At 39.9% G+C, this 24241-nt stretch overlaps 1 protein-coding gene across 2 annotated transcripts in view; it reads right to left on the bottom strand.

Moving 5' to 3' along the window:
• Positions 1–1614: 1614 nt before the first annotated feature.
• CERK (ceramide kinase) overlaps positions 1615–24241 on the bottom strand; it is a 101845-nt gene continuing 79218 nt past the window's right edge. For both annotated transcript variants that reach the window (XM_073652140.1, XM_073652141.1), the window contains 5 exons: positions 22867–22972; positions 20585–20661; positions 13321–13526; positions 8603–8820; positions 1615–4035 (listed from right to left, as the gene is read on the bottom strand). In XM_073652140.1, the coding sequence (XP_073508241.1) occupies positions 3951–4035; positions 8603–8820; positions 13321–13526; positions 20585–20661; positions 22867–22972 (692 nt within the window). In that variant the 3' untranslated portion in view covers positions 1615–3950. The remainder of the gene's footprint in view (positions 4036–8602; positions 8821–13320; positions 13527–20584; positions 20662–22866; positions 22973–24241) is intronic.

The raw sequence follows: 24241 nt of genomic DNA, 5'->3' as shown, positions 1-24241 counted from the left end.
CGCTGTGGAATTAATGGCGCTATATAAGCGAGTAAAATAAATAAAATGTGTCTGACCATGTCACACAGACCACATGCCCAGATAAGGTAGTACAATGTTAAAATTGCATTTACTGATGGGTGTAGTTTTATTTCCCCCTGTACGTCATCTACCGTAGTCATAGACGGGGAAATAGAGTGAGAGATGGTCGGGCTATTAAGGGGTGGAGGAGGCACTTTTTAATTTTGCCTTATATACATGTCATTATAGAGTAAAGAAGGTTTCCTGACATTTTTCCTGTAAAATCCATTTGAAATTCGGTTTTCTATGTTTTATTGTCAGTCCGTTCCGTAGAAGGGGAGTAATATTCTGACAACATTGTTCCCAGCAGCAACCTGGAAGTCAGAGATGCGTCCAGGTGTGTTCCCCATGCTGTACCCATTCCATTTGAGTACTGTTTCCATCCCTTTCAGCAATTTTCCAGAAGACCTTCTTGTTATGGTCTGATGGAAAAATGCTAGAGTTCCCATTGACTTCCATTATACTTTGTACTCGAGCTGAGCCCGTCCAAACATCCAACCTGCTCGATTCAAGTACTGAGCACTCGAGAATTTTAGTGCTCGCTCATCACTAGATGTAATGCTATGTGGTGTCACTGTCCTTTTTTTTTAACACATTTGAAGAAGGAATAAGTGCTGAATGGTACAGCGTAGAGAATTTAGATGAAATACTTGAATTCCCAGTAATAATATTATAATTGAGTGGTTATCAGCTCTGGCCAGATGTAAACAGTGAACACCACAGCTCCGTTCACCGTGTAGTGGCCAATAGCAAGAACTGCCGCTTAGCTCCTATTGAAGAGAATAGGAGTTGAGCGGTCACCACAAAGTGAAGAAAGCTGTGCTGTTTAGCTCTATTTACTATTTATGGAGCTGATAACAGCTCTTCGAGGGACCCCCACAAATCTGACAAACTGCTAATTCTCAAGGCATCAATATCTTAAGGCAAGAAAACAGCTTTAAATTTTCTTTCATGCAAAATCTGTAAGGCTCTTCATTGGTTTGGAACTTGTGCTTTTTGCCAGATCTCCATTATCAATGGAAGAGCTGGTCTACAAGGGTATAGTGCTGCGCTGATCACCGAGTAAAAGAAGTCTCTTACCAATTGTAGGAATGATTCCTTTATTAGAAGATTCTTAAAACACACAAACTAGTTCGCTCAAACAGGCATTTAAACGACTGTTGATTGGTAAACTTTTACCAATCAGTGGTCATACCTTGCAGCTGGTTGGTGCATATAAATAGGAGCTTCTTGTGTGTCGAATGACTGCAAAGTTTATATAATAAATCTGAGCTTTTTGTATGAAATAAGTCGATTTTCATGCATTAATTTTTTTTACAATATTTCCCTCATGTTTAGAAGATTCATTTAAATAGTAAATTAAAATATCATGATTTTTGATGGACGAGCAGTGTGAAGAGTGGTATATGGCATATGTTTTTTATCTCAAAAACTAGAGCTGATAGATAACAACTGGGTATATTTGACCTGCTGATTCCAAAAATTGAACCATATACTGGTCTAACATTTGAGGCAGTTTGATCAGTGTAATCAATAAACCAAAGAATAAGACAATTTATTGCATACTAAAATATTTATTTCATGATTCAAAAATAGCAGGAATGCTTACATGTTTGCATTGCGGAGTTGCACAGTAAAACTGAAGTGACAAACATGCATTTATACATCAAATACGTTCTTACATTACAGCAGGTTTATGAACCTTGGAGATTTTGACAAGAAGACCTCCATAGCTGGTTGTGGATAGCTTTATATTTCATATGCCATGGTCAATATCACGTAAAATAGCACTGGGTGGAGGGCATGATTTCTATCTTAATGAAATCCAATCAGCGATTCATTACCATTTACTGTAACTCATTGTGCAAATCACATGAAGGCTCAACACACTAGACTGCCTCTCTCACTCTCTAAAGCAGTCGCTCTGATTAAATCTGCATGACGGGGCAGTGATTGCTGACTAAAGCACACTATGATCAACACAGTGTGAAAAATAGTATCTTTGTTGGTCTCCGGGACCAAACACATGGTCTTCAATATGGATCATCATTATGAAAAATTAAAACTTTTACATTGTAAATAGTGGCCTATCTTGATGAAATTGCTTGCAGAAATATACATTCCTCAGTAGTTTTCTCCTGGAGGATAGAGGAAAGCCTTTGTTGTTTAGGAATGATTCTCAAGCCACTGATATAAAGCAATGCTAGATGTAAATGTAGCTATTAGCCATATGTACATTTACAAAATGGTTAGTTGATAATGATTTTTATCGTTGCATGATGGATGAAGGTTTTGCTTCTTTTCCTTGACCTATACGTTTTGTCACAATAAACCTTGTCATAGTTTCAAAAATTTATTAAGCACATTAATAAAACCAAATTCTTCTGGCAACTATTGTACAAACCCTTAAAAAAATAGAAACTTAACTCCCGGACTAGCACGGCTTCTCCATTCTCAGCACTGTGTTCCCTGAAAGCAATCTTCGGCAGGAGCATCACATGAGCGCTGCGGCCAATCATCGGCTGCAGCTTTCACATTTTGTCTGAGCTGAAAGAAACAGTATCAAAGCTGTAGGTGATCCGTGGTCACTGACTGGCTGCAGCACTCATAAGGCAACCCCTCCAGATGTAATGCCAGAGTACCATCAGGGGTCGCAGAGCTGAGAACAGAAGAGTGACCCTGATCCGGGATGTATCTTTTATTTTATTGTTTCCACCTCCATGGGATCATTAATAATGGCTGTCCAGAAGAGAACAATCTGTTCGTTACATTAACAGAGATGTTTCCATGAACAAATACTGCAGTCATTTTTGACTCAGAAAAGCACACACCTTCAATACGTAATGCTTTACTTCGGTAACGTCTGAAATGATTTTACTTTCTCATCTGACATGTTTATTGCTTTTATCTTTGTATGCTTTAAATTCTACTTGACTGAAATATCATCAGCGCAGGTACTGTCCATTCAAAGTACTGGTAAACAAGTTTTAAAAGCCCACTAATGATACAGTAACCAAACTCTTTCAGATGAAAAGTAGGCGATGAAAGCACTTGAGTTTGCTGGTGAACTCGGACTAGTACACAACAATTTGTTGGTACTTAAAACAAAACAAAAACAGCTCTACCGAAAGACAAGAAGAGCTTTGTACAGAACACAACAAAAGCATGAGCGAGGCTCGCGGTGACTGCATTATTAGATTTATGTGGACAGCCACTCAACATTCTTTGAGATCTTCATCCTTAGCATAGATGAAACACATAATGGTAAAGTTTAAATACACATACAATAAGGCTAGTTACAACTACCCGACCTGTCAAGGCATGCCAATCAGTTCATAAACCACCATAAAGGTAAATAATAATATGGATAAAAATGAAATTTTCCTGGTTCTAGGGCAAAAGGACCAATAGAAAATACACTTTTTGACAGTGCTGCAAAATTTTTAATTCTCAGTCAATATGAAAATATTGCACCTCAACAAATACTAAGTAGAACATAATAAGCTATGTTTGATTTAGATTTTCAACGTATAACCGTCATCAAAACGGCCTATGCTCATGTTTTAGTTGAGTACATAAAATATATGTAATCTGCCAAAATCTAGAAAAACTGTAACAGTTTAAGAGACACTTCAAAGATTACCAAGAGCAAATTTTAAGGCTACACAATAAGTGCTGTAACTATGCCAAAAAATGCCAATTAGTTAATAAATCACTATAAATTACATCAAATTTAAACTTAAAATACATTAGAGATTTTTTTTTCCATCATTTTTAAATTAGGTTCCACATTATTTCCTTCAAAGTGGATTACTTCTAAATGTAAAATAAATAATACCAAAAAAAACAAAAAAAAACAATTAAATCGGCAAAGGACACCAAATGTCCGACTAAACCCTGCTTGGATTCCTGTCTTCGTCATTCTCGGATTCCTCAATGCCACGTGCAAATAATTTAATCAATTGACAGTGAACCCTGGAAGAAATTACAAAAAAACAACAATTTTAATGTTTAAAATAATCATTCTGCACGGTCTTACAGCATAGGAATAAATGACCATATACTAACGCGATCTATAATGTGATTACTAATTTTCCAAAGAGATTTTTTACTTTTTGTAACAATAATATATTTCTCTATATTGTTGTTATATCCATATTATTGTACAAGTTTTAATGGTCGCTTCGGATGAGAAAGGAGAAAATGAAGGTAACACAAGGTCCATACAAGAGAAGTAATGACAAGTAGAACAATTCTTAGAAAAATTGTCATCACTTGTCAACCATATATCATTGCAATATTGTAATCGCTACTAAGAAACATTTTATTAAAGATTTTTCCCTATTCAGATGACAAACCTTCCATTGCAACTTTGCCTTATTACTACAATCATCATGAAAAAATAAAAGTAGGGAATTTAGGTCAAATGTGGCTGGATAATTTATGCTGATTGCACACTGCAATGTATCCTTAGGAGACCTCTGTCGGACTGATATACTTAGGTAGGCCTTTGCAGAATATATTAAACAGTGTAATATACATCTGTTTACAATGGGACCTTCAAATAGGCATATAGCACAGTAAGTCTATTTTACTTCTGAATATATGGTTGTACTATTTTCTGTGAAAATTATATATCCGAGAATCTTCCTGATGTTCTGTATATTGTATAGGAAAAACTTGTGAACAAGAGCCTGATTGTACATCATGGGAGAATTAAAGAGAACAGCTCCAAAAATGCTAATTACTTGCAGATGTAGGGATAATCTGTAGGTAAATTTACAGAGGACCAGTCATTAGGTCAAAAAGGGCCACTTTTGCCAAACATTTTAGTCTGGTTACTTTCCAGAGGTTTTTTGTTTTTTTTATATCCGCCATACAGTTCAAGACATATAGGCCTTTTTGTTTAGCTTGCTAATTTTTATGCTGTTTTTTAAGTGGCATGGCTCACAAAATTGTCATGATGCCTCCTTGGTTAAGGCCATAAAAATTAGCACCAAGTAAAAAAAGTCCATATCTCTGGAACAACATGGCAGGAGAGGAAAAGTGGAATACTCAGGGAAGCAGTGGGGACACTTGACCTGGTGGCAGGTCCTCTAAATCAGTGTTCCCCAGCTCCAGTCCTCAAGGCCTACCAACAGGTCAATGTTTTCAGGATTTCATTAGTATTGCACAGATGATGGAATTATTGTCTGAGCTGGTGATGCAATTATCACCTGTGCTATACTACTGAAATCCTGAAAACATGACCTGTTGGTGGGCCTTGAGGACTAGAGCTGGGGTACAGTGCTCTATGGCTGCATGCCCACTATGCGCTTTTCAAGTGTTTTTGATGCAAAATTTCCACAGAGTAAACGCTTGAAAAACGGTTGGTAATCCGTGCCCCATGATCCCCAAAGAAAATCTGCATGTTCTGTGCACATGCTGCGGAATTTTCCGCAGCGGATTTTCCTTGCAGAGAAATCCGCAGCATGTCCATTATTTGTGCGCTTCCGCATGTGGATTTGAGGTCACAATGCATTTGAAAAACGCAAATCAAATCCGCATGGAAAAACGCTGCAAAAACGCTTGAAAAATGCGTGTAAAATCTGCAAGCGTTTTTACTGCCAATAACATGCAGAAACGCTGGGGAAATTTTCTGCTTCAATTCTGCATCGTGGGTACATAGCCTAAATCACACCTGGCGGGATTTCTGGAGCACCGGCTACAGGGAGACAATTAACCCCTTAACAACCTTGGGTTTTTCTGTTTTTGCGTTTTAATTTTTTGCTCCCCTTCTTCCCAGAGCCAGAACTTTTTTATTTTTCCGTCAATATGGCCATGTGAGGGCTTAAGGCTTATTTTTTGCGTTATGACTTGTACTTTCGAACGACATCACTGGTTTTACCATATCGTGTGCTTGAAACGGGAAAAAAATTCCAAGTGCGGTGAAATTGCAAAAAAAAAAAAAAAAAATCCAAAGTTTGCTAAACATTTTTTTCAAAAAATGGCGCCATTTTCCAAGACCCATAGCGTCTCCATTTTTCGGGATCTGGGGCCAGGTGAGGGCTTATTTTTTGCGCACGGAGCTGTCGTTTTTATTGATACCATTTTGTGGTAGATCCGATGTTTTGATCACCCGTTATTGCATTTTATTACAATGTTGCAGCAACCAAAAAAATGTAATTCTGGCGTTTAGAATGTTTTTTACTCGTTACGAAGTTTACCGATCGGATTAATTCTTTTTTCATATTGATAGATCAGGCGATTCTGAACGCAGCGATACCAAATGTTTATGTGTTTTTTTTTTTTTTATTATTTTATTTTGAATGGGGCGAAATGGGGGTAATTTAAACTTTTATGTTTTTAATATTTTTAAAAACATTTTTTTTTAACAATTACTGCATGCTTCAATAGTTTCCATAGGATACTAGAAGCAGCAGTTGTCTGATTGCTTCTACTGCATACAGGCGATGAGCAGATCGCCTGTATGCAGGAGTAATTTAACCATTATTTAACTGTAGTATATCCCCATCTGCTGGTAAATAGTGTTTCTGGAGGTGACAGGAACCAATTAAAAGAACAATTCTCACAAAACAAATACACTGTGTTATGCCTACTACAGTACCGGAGAGGACAGTACATAACATAAGGATTCTCTCTGAGCCATTCTTGGAATCATTGGGTCATACATAATGCTCTCCTCTAGCTCTATGCTAGGCATAACTCAGGGAATATACAGTCATGGCCGAAAGTGTTGGCACCCTTGAAATTATTCTATAAAATGAAGTATTTCTCCCAGGAAATTATTGCAATTACACATGTTTTGTGATATACATTTATTTCCTTTGTGTGTATTGGAACAACACAAAAAAACAGGAAAAAAAGGCAAATTGGAAAATGTCACACAAAACTCCAAAAATGGTCCGGACAAAATTGCTGGCACCCTCAACTTAATATTTGGTTGCACACCCTTTGGAAGAAATAACTGAAATCAATTGCTTCCTAAAACCAACAAGCTTCTTCCACCTTTCAACTGGAATTTTGGACCACTTCTTTTGCAAACTGCTCCACGTATCTCATATTTGAAGGGTGCCATCTCCCAACAGCAATTTTAAGATCTCTCCACAGGTGTTCAATGGATTTTAGATCCGGAAACATAGCTGTCCGCTTCAGAACTCTCAAGTAATTTGTTTCCATTCATTCCTGGGTGCTTCCTGAATTATTTCTGAGGTCATTGTCCTGCTGGACATGACCAAAGACGTAAACCCAGCTTTCTGAGACTGTAAACTACATTGTGACACAAAATCCTATGGTAATCGTCAGATTTCATGATGTCTTACACAGTCAAGGCACCCAGTGCCAGAGGCAGCAAAACAACCCCAAAACATCTTTGCACCTCCACCATATTTGACTGTAGGTACTGGGTTCTTTTCTTTGTAGGTCTCATTCTGTTTTCGGTAAACAGTAGAATGATGTGCTTTACCAAAAAGCTCTATCTTGATCTCATCTGTCCACAAGACGCTTTCCCAGAAGCATTTAAGCTAACTCATGTACATTTAGGCAAACTGCAGTCTACCTTTTTATGTCTCAGTATCAGCAGTGGGGTCTTCCTGGGTCTCCTGCCATAGCGTTTCATTTCATTCAAGTGTCGACAGATAGAAATTCAAGCTGTCCAGCAGGCTCATGGTGCATCAGTGTCAGCACGAACTATGGAACTTGATTGGGGCTGCTTATCCACCAGCCGGACTACCTATTTTTCTCTGCCGTCCATGTCCAGGGAGATTAACTACAGTGGCATGGGTTATAAACTTTTTGATTATGTTACGCACCGTGGACAAAAAAAGTCAAGATCTCTGGAGATGGACTTGTAACTTTGAGATTGTTAATATTTTTCAACAATTTTGGTTCTCAAGTCCTCAGAAAGTTCTCTTCTCCTGTTTCTGTTCTCCGTGTGGCACACACAGACACCCAATGAAAATACTGAGTCAACTTCTCCCCTTTTATCTGGTTTCAGGTGTGATTTTCATATTGCCCACACTTACTTGCCACAGGTGAATTTGAGAGAGCATCACAAGCTTGAAATAAAGTTGTTTAACCACATATTTTGGAAGAGAACCAACAGTTCTTCACATTTCTGCCAAAAGTCCCCATGGAATAAAAGGCGCTATAATAATAAATAAATAATAATAACAGCTTTATCAGGTCCATTTTTGGGATTGTGTGTGAAATTATGACCAATTTGCCCTTTTTTTCAGTTTTTTTTTTTTGTTCTAATACATTCAAAGTAAGTAAACATGTGTATAACAAAACATTTGTAATTGCAATAATTTTCTGGGGGAAATGCTTCATTTTCCAGAACAATTTCAAGGGTGCCAACATTTTGTCATGACTGTATTTTGCCCACAATGATAGGTATTCCTTAAGCATCTTATTTAAAGATATTTAATAGATTTGTACTGTCATTTTTAATGGGCAACTGTGCAATTTACATTTGAGTCCATATATATCTAATAGGAAGACAGATAAGACAGGTTCCATAAACAAAAAGAGGGAGATGTACCTCATTTCAAGGGCAGTTTGCTCCAAAGTTTCCCCATCACAATTCCACACACTGTTCAGATGGTTGCAACCACAAGAGGGGTGGTCTGTGCAAATCTGAGCAAAGTTCTTTTTGCTGATAATCCCAAAATCAGTGCTTTCAGCATCTTCCTCTTCGAAGTGCTTTGGAGTAAACTGAAAACTCTTTATTCGATAAACATCCACAAATGGAAAATCAAACTATAAAAATAAACAAAAGAGTAACATGTTGTTACAGATATGTGATGCAAACGACAGAAGCCAAAAGACCACAAACCCAAGATCATGAACTGTGTAACTGTGCAATTTGCAGATACATTTTCAGGGGTATCTAATAAACAGATTTACCTCTTTCAAATATTGCTTATTGTGTACAAGTGATAAAGACATTTTCAGATGAAAATCTACAGCATCCGCTACATGTAATTTAAGGGATGCCTAGTGAGGTTTATAAGGTGGAAGGATAAACCTAACCTAAGGAGGCGTCTTCCAAATACTGTCACATTCATATACTGTGGTCCGGATTCAGGAAAGTGTTCTCGCCTATTTTCTGGCATGAAACCTTTTTAAATGCAGCTGTGCTGGGGCAAGACGGGGTGTGGCAAAACCCATCAGACAAAGTCATGAAAAGTTGAGGCGTATTTTAAGCCAGAAATGTTATTCCAGTGCAGAGTAACATTTCTGGAGGAGGCGAACGCCATTTGCAAGATAAGTCTAATTCATTAAGTGGAATGACTCTCTTAATGATTAAGGCGCCTCCTACTAAACTGGCATGCACCATGCCAGTCTTAAATGAATAGGGTTCTGTATGTAGAGTATCACAAAAAAATGAGGCATGCAATGTCTTGGTACCCCCTACCTTCACCACTAAATTCAAGGGGTTGTCATACAAATGCATTTGAAAAGAAATCTGCAATATACAGCAAAAATAGTGTGTTTTTATCTTAAAATATATACATGTACAGTACAGACCAAAAGTTTGGACACACCTTCTCATTGAAAGCTTTTTCTGTATTTTCATGACTATGAAAATTGTACATTCACACTGAAGGGATCAAAACTATGAATTAACACATGTGGAATTATATACTTAACAAAAAAGTGTGAAACAACTGAAAATATGTCTTCTATTCTAGGTTCTTCAAAGTAGCCACCTTTTGCTTGATGACTGCTTTGCACACTCTTGGCATTCTCTTGATGAGCTTCAAGAGGTAGTCACTGGAAATGTTTTTCACTTCACAGGTGTTCCCTGTCAGGTTTAATAAGTGGGATTTCTTGCCTTATAAATGGGGTTGGGACCATCAGCTGTGTTGTGCAGAAGTCAGGTGGATACACATCTGATAGTCCTACTGAATAGACTGTTAGAATTTGTATTATGGCAAGAAAAAAGCAGCTAAGTAAAGAAAAATGAGTGGCCATCATTGCTTTAAGAAATTAAGGTCAGTCAGTGCGAAAAATTGGGAAAACTTTGAAATTGTCCCCAAGTGCAGTTGCAAAAACCATCAAGCGCTACAAAGAAACTGGCTCACATGAGGACTGCCCCAGGAAAGGAAGACCGAGAGTCACCTCTACTTCTGAGGATAAGGTTATCCGAGTCACCAGCCTCAGAAATCGCAGGTTAACAGCAGCTCAGATTAGAGACCAGGTCAATGCCACACAGAGTTCTAGCAGCAGACACATATCTTCAACAACTGTTAGGCTATGTGCCCACGATGCAGAAATGAAGCAAAAAATTTCTGCATCATTTCTGCATCTCCCTTGCATAAAAAACGCATGCAGATTGTACATGCATTTTTCCTGCCAAATACATGCGGATTTGAAGCGTTTTCACATGCGTTTCTGCATGCGGATTGACAAGCGCTTTCCAGGCGATTTTAGCATCACTTGGAAAGTGCTTGACAACTAGGTCACACTATATAAATCCATGCAAACAGCATGGATTTATATAGTGTGACCGTAAGAATGTTTAAAAATAAAAAAATAAACCTATACTTACCCTCTGATGGCCCGGCGTGTGTAGCTGCGCTCGCTCCTGTCTGCCAGCTGATCGCGGGACACTGCACTGAAGGGCCTGCGGTCACATGACTGTGACGTCACCGCAGGTCCTTCAGTCCTGCCCGCAAACAAAGGGAAGGAGACCGGGGGCCGTCGGAAGGTGAATATAAACTTTATTTTTTAATTTTATTCTTTTTTTTTTACAGGTACAATGGTACCCAGGTCTGGATGAGAGTCTCCTCTCCTCCAGAACTGGGTACCATCCGCACATTGAAACGCATATAATCCGTGAGTAAAAATGTACTGACACGGATTATGTGCGTCTCAATGCAAGTCAATGGCGGCGATTACGCCACGCTTCCGCAAAATTAATGGACATGCTGCGGATTTTTGAGCGCAGCATAAACGCTGCGGAAAAATCCGCAGCATGGGCATAGAACTTGCGGAATCCCCTTGGGGACCATGGGGTGCGGATTACCTAGTGTTTAACAAGCGTTTACGCTGTGGAAATTCCGCAGCATATACGCTTGAAAAACGCTACGTGGGCACTTAGCCTTAAGAGGAGACTTTGTGCAGCAGACCTTCATGGTAAAATAGCTGCTAGGAAACCACTGCTAAGGACAGGCAACAAGCAGAAGAGACTTGTTTGGGCTAAAGAACACAAGGAATGGACATTAGACCAGTGGAAATCTGTGCTTTGGTCTCATGAGTCCAAATTTGAGATCTTTGGTTCCAACCACCGTGTCTTTGTGCGACGCAGAAAAGTTGAACGGATGGACTCTACATGCCTGGTTCCCACCGTGAAGCATGCAGGAGGAGGTGTGATGGTGTGGGAGTGCTTTGCTGGTGACACTGTTGGGGATTTATTCAACATTGAAGGCATACTGAACCAGCATGGCTACCACAGCATCTTGCAGCGACATGCTATTCCATCCGGTTTGCGTTTAGTTGGACCATCATTTATTTTTCAACAAGACAATGACCCCAAACACCCCTCCAGGCTGTGTAAAGGCTATTTGACCAAGAAGGAGAGTGATGGGGTGCTACGCCCGATGACCTGGCTCCACAGTCACCAGACCTGAACCCAATCAGGTTTGGGATGAGCTGGATCGCAGAGTGAAGGCAAAAGGGCCAACAAGTGCTAAGCATCTCTGGGAACTCCTTCAAGATTGTTGGAAGACCATTTCCGGTGACTACCTCTTGAAGCTCATCAAGAGAATGCCACGAGTGTGCAAAGCAGTCATCAAAGCAAAAGGTGGCTACTTTGAAGAACCTAGAATATAAGACATATTTTCAGTTGTTTCACACTTTTTTGTTAAGTATATAATTCCACATGTGTTAATTCATAGTTTTGATGCCTTCAGTGTGAATGTACAATTTTCATAGTCATGAAAATACAGAAAAATCTTTCAATGAGAAGGTGTGTCCAAACTTTTGGTCTGTACTGTATATATTGCAGCAAAGTCAGATATCACTGGGCTAAATACTAGCACTGCAGGCCTTAATTAGATGCACCTGACTAGCTTTAACTAAGAACCAGGACCTGTGTTCCCCTTGGTGTGTCAGTCAGCTAAATGAAGCAGAGTCGAGTGAGCTGAAGCTGGAGAGTACCCAGCCAAAATGTGAGCTTTAGCTGGGAGAGAGTCATATCAGAGTCTCTGAATGAAGACTGCATGGGTCAGCTAGAAAGGCTGAGCAGTCTGTGTGTTGGAGTTGCAAAGAACATGTAGAAGCTGCAACCTGTTCAGTGTGAACTGTGTTTGGAGATGAACACTTCTATTTGACGCTGAAAGCTGCTAGAGTTTGGGCTGAGTTTGGGCTGAAAGGGATACCAAGACTGGTGGGATTGTACCTCTTCTGTGTATGAAGTTTGCTCAGGGAGAAAGGACTAATCTGTTCGGGGGAGCAACACTGCATATCTGCCTGCTAAATGAACTGTTTATTTGCTGCAATATCTCTGTGCCTAGAAGAGCCTGTTTCTGGTTTTGAATCCCTTGCGGGCAGGGTCCTCTCTTCCTGTACCAGTCGGTGACTTGCTTTCTTCAAGATTACTGTACTTTTTTTTTTATTATGTATACTCATTTTCACATGTAAAGTGCCATGGAATAAATGGCGCTATAATAATAGTTTTATGAAAACAATAAAACTTCACATTTGGACCAAACTGCATTGCCTGTGTGAAAGCTACCTATTGCCCACCTAAGAGACTGAATCCCTACAATATATAGATAGGTAGATAGGATATTAGCGGTTTAAGATTGGGATTCCATGGGGCTATTATCTCTGATGATCTAGGGAGGAAGACAATTAGTAGTATAGGAGTTTGCACTATAAGGAAATTCTGTTACTCCCCGTCACATGGAACAAGCTACTCTTGTCTCCAAGAACAGAAGAAACCAAAATTGCAAAGGAGTGAATAATGATGATAAAATGGGTGAAAATAAAAGCAGAGAGTGTTTCTTTTCTTTTTGCACTGATAAGCCAAGAGAATATTTATGGTGACTGCTCCTAATACAAGTAAATCTTCACATAAGAGGTAGTCTAGACGGGAAGAAAAAAACAAGACAACTGCTAAATCAAACATATTTAAGGACTGTTCCCCTTATGGAATATATTAATAAGCTAAATTAATGAGAGCATTTTGTGCTCTCTCAGCCTATAGTATGTAAGTGCAGACTTGATTTTTCCTTTTATATTACGAATTACCTGATCGCTATTGCTGGTTGTATGTCTGATAAGGTGCATAAGAAAATTTAATCTGGAGCATTTGCGAACTAAAATAAGATCTGCTGTTCCATCTGCCAAGTGAGCGGCTGGTGATAGGCCTCTCGGACTGCGCGGACAGGCACAACTCATGCTGGCCACATTAATCGCCATGAATTTTCCTTTGATTGTTGTCCAATCTTCTTGTTCTAAAACAGCAACAATTTTGTATTTATCAACAGAAAATAAATTCAGTCCTATAAAAATCAAAACTCATGTATTGCCAGTTAAGAAAAATATAGAATTAATTATTTTTTGCAACAATGCAGACATAACTACGGTATATTCTCATGTTCACAATTGCTTATGTTCTCATCTAATTTCTAAATTATGATGCAGGCATCAATGAATATGTTAAGAATATGGTTCAATCTGCAAACAGTGAAAATGAAAGGAGGATGGATGAGCCATCCATGTACATAGGTCCATTGAAGTCTATTAAAGTCACAGAAATAGCAATTCTTTTACACGTATGCTGAATAGGACACAACTGGGAAAGCTTTTCAAATGAGAGGCGTTCCAGCTTCTTGACATCTTAAAGGGAATCGGTCACCAAATTTTTGCTGTGTAATCTGAGAGCACTATAATATAGGAGCAGAGACCCTGATTACATTGATGTGTCACTTTACTGGACTGTGTGTTGCTCATTCAATACAATCAGTGTCTTATCAGCAGAAAGAAAAGCAGCCTGGTACCTCCACGGCCAGCCGAGCCCCCCAGTACGGATTAGAAGTTCTCCATTACTATACAATGTACACAAAGAGCTGTGATGTGGGCGTAGTTCTACACAACTCAACATCTGAGCTCTGCCCCTTGATGAAGCTTGGTGGGAAACGCGCATCGGGTGCGGTTCTCCTCATGGTCTGGTGAGTTTTCCCCTTTTCTTTTGCCACTGTGCTTATACTCCCCGTTGTATATTTTTTTTAACTTTATGGTACCTTACTCTAACTATAGTCTCTATGCATGATTAGTATTTTCCTTGATATTTCCTCTGCATTGGTATCAGTCTGTAATATTTGGACTTTATATTGTATGGTATACTTCTATATTTGGACAACTATTATATTGCATTTATACATTGACCTACTTTGGAAATTGATGTCATGCTGCCTATTTTTCCTCATCAGCTATGATTGTCTTGTGTCATACATGTACTTTTTTAATAATATATTTTTATCTATGTGAAAATAAAAATTTACCTTTATCTATTCTTTCGTGCCTTGCACTTTTTTTCTATTGGCTTTATTCTATTCTTATGTGCATTCTGGCCTACTTACTCTATGCTCCTCAAATATATGTAGGTTTATGCTCTGCTAAATCTGCAGCAGAGAAAACTGACTATCATTACTGCTGCACCCAGTAAACTAAGTGACACATTGCTGGAATCAGGATCTCTTTCACTACCTCCTGCTGCTCTCAGATTACATAGCATAACCTGCTAACAGATTTCCTTTAAATAGAGATCATCAATGTATATGGAAAGGTCAATAGCGTGCACACAAGGGGGATTTTGCAAGACCCCTGATCAGGCTGGATTTCACATGGCAAATCATTTTCTACTTAACCACCCTATGCCTTGGCATTAGTGTGCATGCAGGCTAATATATTTCACTAGAGTTCACATAGTTCTACTCTCTAACTCCATTTGTAAGGCAAATACATAAGTCCCACAACAGTCAGGCTTATTTCTGGATATAAGGTAGTTCCTAAGCAAATCAATTTCAGAAGCACCAAGCATACCACTGCCATCAACACGGCCTATGAGCTAATTAACTCCCTTATTGAGGCACTGACTCAAAGTAATTACTACAGTAAAAAAAATAGGTTTCTGGTTGTTTTCTGCTTACCTAAAACAAAAAGATAATGACAAGGAAAAAAATAGTCAGTCAGGCAAAAGAATGACATTCACAGCTGATTGAATCCTGTTCACAGCTGATTTGGTGGGCTGAAAGAGTACAGATCCATGTCCAGTCACAGCTACTACATTCATGTCTACCCGGAGGTCACTGGAAACTTGTCATTGTTCTACATGTGTTCACAGAAAATCACTGGAAAGTACAAACACGAGAAAAAACTATTCGGCTCGCAGGCTGTGCCTCTAGAGACATTCCCTGCATGATACATGACGAGAATAGAAAGGGACAGACAAAATGACAAAACTATTATTGATACATACACAGTCTATATAACGAATACAAATACATATAACTGTTACTACGCTAAGGTATTATTAATAAGGCCTCATGCTCATGGCCATATTGTTGCTTTGTTGGTGCAGATCCATAGTAAGGTTTCAGTAATAATATATGTAATTCTGCATTTTGGTACTTTCTATAGTATTTGGAACTTGCATATGGCTTTTTTTTTTCAAATTGAGTGTTTCAATGAGAGTGCTTTTCTCTCCTAGGAGGACTGTCTGAGGTCTAGGAAGAATTGCTTCTAATTGGGGAGACCACCAGTGGGCATAGGGGGTCAATAGGCCAGGAAATGCTACCTGGGAAAAAAAAGGTATGCAAATTAACTCTCCTTCTAAAGAAAGAAAGCTGTCCCTTGAGTGCCACTTACTGGAAGTAGCCACACTATAAGGCTATGTGCCCACGATGCAGAAATGCTGCATATTTTTTACGCTTCTCCCTGGCAGGAAAAACGCATGCGGTTTTTACATGCGTTTTTCCCGCCAGGTAGAAGAGTTTGTCCAGCGTTTTTGCATGCATTTCTGCATGCGGGTTATGAAGTGCTTTTCCAAGCAATTTTAGCATCACTTGGAAAGTGCTTGACAACTTGTTCACACTATATAAATCCATGCAACCGGCATAGATTTATAGTAGTGTGACCAAGTTAATAGTTAAAAAAAAAAAAGAATAAAAATGGTAAAAAAATAAAAAGTTTATACTCCCCTTCTGTTGTCCTCCCGGTGTTATCTCCGCCGCGTCCAGTGTGTTGGGCAGCTCGCGCTGTTGTGAAGGACCTGCGGTGACGTCATTGAGCCATGTTATGGGTCACATGACTCAGTGACGTCATGGCAGGTCCTTCACAACAGCGCGAGCATTGCTAGAGACCGGACAGAGCAGACAAAACACCGGGAGGACAACAGAAGGTAAGTATAAACTTTATTTTTTATTTTAAATGTTTTTTTTTACAGGTTCTATGGTATTCAGGTCTGGAGGAGAGTCTCCTCTCCTCCAGACTAGGGTACCATCCGCACATAGAAAAGCATAATATCCGTGTGTACAAATGTACTGACACGGATATTATGCGTTTCAATGCAAGTCAATGGCGGCGATTACGCTGCGTGTCCGCAAAATTAATGGACATGCTGCGGATTTTTGAGCGCAGCATAAACGTTGCGGAAAAATCCGCAGCATGGGCATTGACATTGCGGCTTGTCATTGGGGACAATGGGGGGCGGATTACCAAGCGTTTCCCAAGCGTTTATGCTGCGGAAATTCCGCAGCATAAACGCTTGGAAAACGCATAGTGGACACACAGCCTGAGTCTTTGTCTGACTTGGTAACAAGCCGTAGATGACTGTCAGCCAAACGATGGTTCGGTGGGCGGGCAGCTATCTCGGACATCTTCCACACACAAACACACAGGAGGGCTCGCTTTGCCAAGCGCTCTCGTGTTCTCTATAAGAGCTGCTGCCAGACATCACTGGCGGTGGCTTATCTCAGGGAAAACAAAAGGAAACGCAGTCTAAAAATCTAATTTGAAGGATACTTAACTCCTGAGAAAATCATCTGTATGTGGTCCTCATACACATTAGACTGCCGGCAGAACCTGCTATTGACGTGATAGTAATGTATATGGAGGCTCAAGAACACTAGACAATTGGTGTCCCTTCTTTTTCCCTTGTCAGGTAGCAAGGCTTTGCAATGACATCTGCACACAAGAACTGTATCAGCACGGAATTATGAAAAAATTTAGAATAGAAAAACGGAAAAAAGGATATTTGAGAGCAGACATTCATTAAAGAATGAGAATACACAACTAGAAATGCCCTGTAATATGCATTCTGACTGGCTACGCATGACCCGAGGTCAGTTTATCTTATTTTTCTTGCACATTTGTGCAGTCAGTCATTCACATTATATAAGGTTAGGCTTCTAAAGGACTACAAGAAAGCTCTGTGAAATCTAGCTATCCAGCTCATAGAAAGTGCAATTGCCATTTATCTCCATTTATCAGACGGTAAGAGGAAATGAGAGGAAAATGAAGCAGGCGACAGCCCTGTTCACAGCACCTGTATAAATAATATGCAGATAAATATGAAGCATGGACGCTTCCATCATCGCACTGTGACAGGGCAATCGAGATGTCACACAATCTACAATGAGCACACAGCATATAGAAAGCCCTCCTATATGTTGATTCTGGCAATTAGTTTACATTGAAGTTCCTGTGGGCAAGAAGCCCGAATGTCACTCATGCCAAACGCTGAGCAACAAGACTATCTGCCAATCCCATAATTGTTTTTTGCTTCCCAAGACATCTGGATAAATCAATCGAACAAATGCGCCAAATACGATAAACCCATTAGTCTTTGTTCAGATTAACCTTGTCAGCGGCGGCAGTAGATGGGGTTAACAATCGCCCAGCATTTCTAGATAAATGGTTACAACATACACCACCGGTTGATAGCATGACATCACAAAGGTGAATAAACACGCTGAAAGCAATATTTTGTCCTTGCATCCAGATGAGCTAATTATGGGACTTCCACCTGTGCTGTAATAAGAGATTTCAGACGATAATACAAGTCATTTACTGTCCATCTGTTATACAAAAAGGCCGACACTCGCTGTTCCCAATCACACAGCAGCTTGATCGCTCTCCTTCTTGCCCTGCATTTCATACCAACACAGATGGGATTTTGGGTTTAGTCCAGTTAAAAACATTGTCAAATTAAAATGAATGTTGTAATTATTGTAAAATTAAAATCGCCTTTCCTATAAAATAAACACACCACCTTCAATACTCCAGATTTCATATACTTTTCTACACAAAGGTCTGCTAATGCCAGCCTAATTATGGACACGATGCACCCTCATTGTATTACAAGGCCCCTGCGCATAGACGGTAGACACTGGTGGCCACAATGAATGAAGAGAAATAACCAGTCTGATCAACCCAGGTGATATTTTTTTTTTACACTTGGATGCAAGTACACGCCAATGCTATAGGCTGCACTATGCTGCTGCTTCTACATGGCCAAAAAGATAGGAAATACGCACTTTAATTATAAGAGATGGTTAGGTAACGTGTTTCTTTCCTATGATATCTTGAAATATCATGCATACAAAATGACAACATATCAAAGGGGCTGGCTGAGCAAAATGAAAATGTTACCAGTGGCTTGGTAAATTAAAAAATAAAAAATAGCAAATGAGGCTAACAAATAAAGATGCACTCTGTAACGCTATAGCATGCAAACATGAAATATATAAGATTGGAATTGCATTACTGCACTAGAACATAGATTAAAATGACGATACTTAGCGCATAAATTGGCCAATTCATGTCTGCCCAGCAGCCAATGACATCAGCTATTTTCTAGTGCATTTCCATATTCATACATAGGCTCTCTGACTGAGCACTCCACGTATCAGCCAATGGCGGCTTTAATCACAGCAGGATCCTACCTATCCATATAATTATAGGCTATTCAGCCCAGGAGAGGAATCACATTAGTTTAGGTTCTCAGCAATGAGGATCGTCTTGTCGTTAGCTGCTGGGCAGACATGAATTGGCCAATTTATGTGCTAAGTATCTTCGTTTTTTCCTATTTTCTTGTGCAGTAATGCAATTCCAATTTCATATATTTCATGTTTGCATGCTATAGTATTACAGAGCATCTTTATTTGTTGGTTAAATATGGAGGTGGCTACTCTAAGCTTGCACCTGTTCACACCCGTTTTCTGTTTGGAAGTCACGGTCAGTCTTTGATATTTAACAACTGAGGTTATACTCCCCTACTGGCACTTACCTAGAGAGAGGGTAGCAGCAGCAAGACCTATGCAACCTGTGAATGACTGCCATGGTCAGGTCACTAACATCACAGATAATGGACTGTTCAAGTCACACGTCCTCAACAGCCAATCACATGCCATACCGATCCTGCTGCCACTTCAAGTGGTTTGCCGAGCAGGAGATAAAATGGCGTCCCTGATATAATTCAAACTGCAGCCCGTTCTAGTCCTGAGTCAAGACAGGCTGCAGACTGAAAACATACAACTCGTGAGATTTATTGTGCTGTGTCTTAACAGACAAGATTTATAGCACATATATCTCAGTCGGCTGGGAACAGGCCTGTGATATGTGAAGAAATATATCTATTCCTTGCTGAGCACAAAGGGGTTTATTTCAAATATCATGCTGTGCAGTTGCTTTCCAGTTGTAAGCAGTCAGTCTCTGTGCATCGCTATAAAGCTGTCAGACTGACGGAGGAGGATGATGACACTAGAGATCTCCTTGTTGAGCACAACGTGGGTTAAGACATACTTCTCCACATATCACAGACGTGCGCCCAACCGCTGACTGAGGTATGCGAGATACAGCTCTGGTCAGTCTCTCGTACATGTCTCGGGTGCTGTTCGTCTTCAGTCAACAGCCCGTAACAACATGTGACTAGGACAGACTGCAGTTTGAACAGTTTGAATTATATCAGGGAGCATTTTATCTCTATCTTGGAGAACCCCTTTAAATGGTGACGTCTTGCTGACGGTGTAAATGAAGATTACATAGCAGCCTATTTTGAAACAAAGTATTTGCTAGTAGGTGAGCATAGCCTTTTTTTTTTCCCAATATACCAAGTCACTGGAAGAATTTAAATTTTGCCCAGAGAACTTTTTTTTTTTTAACCATAATGAGAAAAAAAGCTAGAATATAGGAAAATATTTCAACACATGGTCTTATTTTATGTATATTAATAGGTTATCATTGTTAAAAGTCTCAATTATTTTCACCCGGGTCCCCTAAATCACAAACAAGTTGAGGTTCGATTGATAGAATGGCAATGCTGTATTAGTTCATTTTGCCACGAGCTTTCCTTTCTTTCTATACTAAACATTTTTATTTTGCCTACTGACTGTTTCATGTGTATGAAGTAAAGTCTAATCACAGGTTGGAAAAGACAGTATTTACAAAGGAGTTAAAATACTCTGTGCCAGAATGAGGCACAATTAATGATTCATTAACATGGCCTCACCATTGTTTTCTAACCCACAGGTCTTCGTTCTCTGCTGCTCCTCCAGCTGCTTGCTACTTTGTCTGCAAATGTAGCACCTGGAACAGCAAAACATCTTGTTAGAAAAGACTACAACTATTTCTCTTAAATGGAATTGCACACCAATACTTAACAAGGCTAAAGCACTATGAGCAGATGGCTTTTGGGATGGGACTACTTATAGTGATGTGAATGTAACGAGCCCAGACAACACAACTGCAAGTACCGAGATGACTACAGCAAGTCCAGGCTTTCCCTCCGTTTCCTTTATCAGTAGGTACGCCAGAGTTAATTGCCACTTGTTTAATGGCCTGCTAACACAAGCCGATATAAATTGTATAGGGACAGAAGGATCATTATTCTGATCGATCTGTACCAATACAGCATGAACGTTTGACTGGGGCGAATATGCATTTTTATGGAGCAATCGGGAGAAATAGTTGTCGACTGAGAGTTACATAATCTGAATGAATAAAAACTGGAGCGACAAAGAACTGCAAATAGGGTGTTATCCAGACAACAGGCATTTAATTATGAGGAAACCGATAACCTGATGGTGTTGTGAGGAAGCTCAACACTTACAAGGGCTCAGAAATAAAAGGTCCAGCTGCTACTGATCCCCAGGTTGTAAATACAATTCATGAAGAAATGGTAGTATATGTACCCAAGGGGGAACGTATATAAAATATATTATAGCCTGTCTATGTGTATACAAAGATTCTCAACTACCAAAGCACGGACCAAGTCAGGGCCAAATCGTCAATAACACAGAAAAGCAAAACAAAAATAACGAAAAATAGACCACTAAATTTATACAAAGAGTCAAAATTTATTAATTAAGGGGTAATGACAAGCACAAAGGAGGGGGTAAAGTGCAAAGTGCAGACAGTAAAAAACATTAAAGATAGCTCCACGCAGCAGCTGCTATAAATGATATATAAATAATATAGTTGTACCCAATTTTGCAAACATGCTCGATGGGTGGTACAAAAATCAGATGTACAATCAGGGGAGGCTCCTGACGAAGGGAAACCGAAACGTGCGTCGGGGCATTGCTCCACGTGTGCAGTCTACAATATATGTTCCTGTACCTGATCTGCCTTTCCACGCTCTCTACGCCGTACCCCCCGGTATGTATATACAGGGCCATGGTAACTCCTTTACTATCTGACATATGAGTGTGGATGGTACCATACAATATCAAGTATGTAAGGCAATGTATTAGGCCTTTAACCATTTTTGGCACTTGTACAGGGTGTTATAGTTAACATTATTTGGTACATTGAGTTTGACAATATGTATTAATTGATACACACTCCCCTGATTGTATATCTGCTTTTTGTACCACCCATCGAGCATGTTTGCAAAATTGGGTACAACTATATTATTTATATATCATTTATGGCAGCTGCTGTGTCGAGCTATTTTTAAGGTTTTTTTACTGTCTGCACTTTGCACTTTACCCCCTCCCCTTGTGCTGGTCATTACCCCTTAATTAATAAATTTTGACTCTTTGTATAAATTTAGTGGTCTATTTTTCGTTATTTTCGTTTTGCTTTTCTGATTCCCAGGTTGGTAGAGCCAACTTAGAAATGAAGAGATGTGGAGAAGTGGATTTGCTGCTCTGCTGAGGTTTTAACAGAAAAATGTCAGAAAACACTTGACATTGTGGAGTAGATAATATGGTTTTATGCTCAACGTGTTTCGAAGTGTACCCACTTATTCATCAAGAGAACCACTATCTTAAATGTTTTCTGACATCAATATCTGTTGAGACGCCAGTAGTGCAGCAAATCCGCTTCTCAACATCTCTACATAATCTGGGCACTCTAGACTAGGAACTCTGGAAGAATCAAGCAATTGCCTATGTATTAACATGTAGCTATTACAGAGGATTTCAACCCACAGCAAAGCAGGCAACTGAGAGCAAATCAAAGACAGAATAGAGCATACTGAGGATATTAAAATCTACTCCCCTCGCCATCCTCAATGATTGACAGCCGGAACTCAATAGAGGCAGAGGCGTGCGTCAGGGGGCGGTCCTGTGGTCCGCTCATCATTTGTTTTAGAGACATAAGACAATACTCTTTGTGCCATTTGACTAATAGGTGAATGGACCGCTGCTGTAATCTGTTACAGATAGTCTTTAAATGTTTAGTATTAGTGTACAAGCCCTTAAAACATAAAACCAACAGCTGCAGAACCGTTCTAATAACACCTCACTTCAGTGTACTTGTCAAATACAAAGTTATAAAGACACTTGCCCAGATGTGCAGCAGATTTTGTCCCTTGGAGATCCCACAGCCCATTTTGCTGGTTGGAAGGAGACAGTTCCTTCATAGTAAAGATGCGACAAAAACGTCTTTAAACCTAACAATATAAAAGAAATGACATTATTAGGATCAATTATAGAACTTTAATGCTGATAACAAAGAGAATGGAATTTCACATTTATTGAACAGTAACTATCAGATGTAAGCAAAACGTAATCTAGATTCACTGATAATGTTCGGCCATATGTATAGCTGGGAAAAAAAGAAGAAAAATCACCTCTAAAGGCCCCGTCACACTAAGCGATGCAGCAGCGATCCCGACAACGATACGACCTGTCAGGGATCGTTGCTGCATCGCTAATACATAGCTGGTGAGCTGTCAAACAGGCAGGCTCACCAGCGATCAGGGGAGCAGCGACATCGTGGAAAGAATCGTTCCACGATGTCCTGCTCCCGGTTACCAGCCTGCTGAAGCAGGAGCAGGCTGGTAACCATGATAAACATCGGATTACTAAGTGCGCGTGTGCCCCTAGTAACCCGATGTTTACCATGGATACCACTCTGCTACGGTGCGCGGGAGGTTACCGTTCACCTTAGCAGAGCCGTATCCATGATAAACATCGGGTTACTAGGGGCATACGCGCACTTAGTAACCCGATGTTTATCATGGATACGACTCTGCTACCGTGAGCGGTAACCTCCCGCGCACCGTAGCAGAGTGGTATCCATGGTAAACAGCGGGTTACTAAGTGCGCGCGTGCCCCTAGTAACCCGCTGTTTATCATGGTTACCAGCCTGATCGCTGGTCCCGCTGGTCACACACAGCGATGTGTGCTGGCCAGCGGGAGGCCAACGACCAAAAATTGGTCCAGGACACTTTGCAGCGATCAGCGACCTCACAGCAGGGGCCTGATCGCTGCAAGGTGTCACACATAGCGACATCGCTGGTGAGGTCAGGGTTGCGTCACCAAAACCGTGACAGCAGCGATCTCGCTAGCGATATCGCTATGTGAGACAGGGCCTTTGGAGTTTTACTGTAATCAAGTGTATTGTTTGACAAAGTACACAATCCCTGTAGCCTTATTGTTGGAACATGTAGTGACTCTGTAGTTGGCTTTTCTTCTTCCTTTAGATTTTCTTGGAATATTTTGTTATTGGATTGAGCATTATTGAATTGGAATGTGACATTTCCCGCATGCAAAGTATTCTAAATGAAGGTGGGAAGATTCAATCTGTGCTGTGGTCGAGTATGATCCAGAATCACCATGGGGTAATTTATCCTGGAGGGCCGCCCGTTTAGTTCTGTATCTCCCTGTGTTACACCTCTGACTTTTGAAAAAAAGAAAAAAGAATCCCACAACTATCT

Source organism: Phyllobates terribilis, unplaced genomic scaffold (genome assembly GCF_046119375.1).
Source record: "Phyllobates terribilis strain yellow unplaced genomic scaffold, ASM4611937v1 Scaffold_11__3_contigs__length_659146591, whole genome shotgun sequence".
Taxonomy (NCBI): domain Eukaryota; kingdom Metazoa; phylum Chordata; class Amphibia; order Anura; family Dendrobatidae; genus Phyllobates; species Phyllobates terribilis.
The sequence above is the reverse complement of the archived record's forward strand: the minus strand, read 5'-3'. Positions and strand labels throughout refer to the sequence as shown.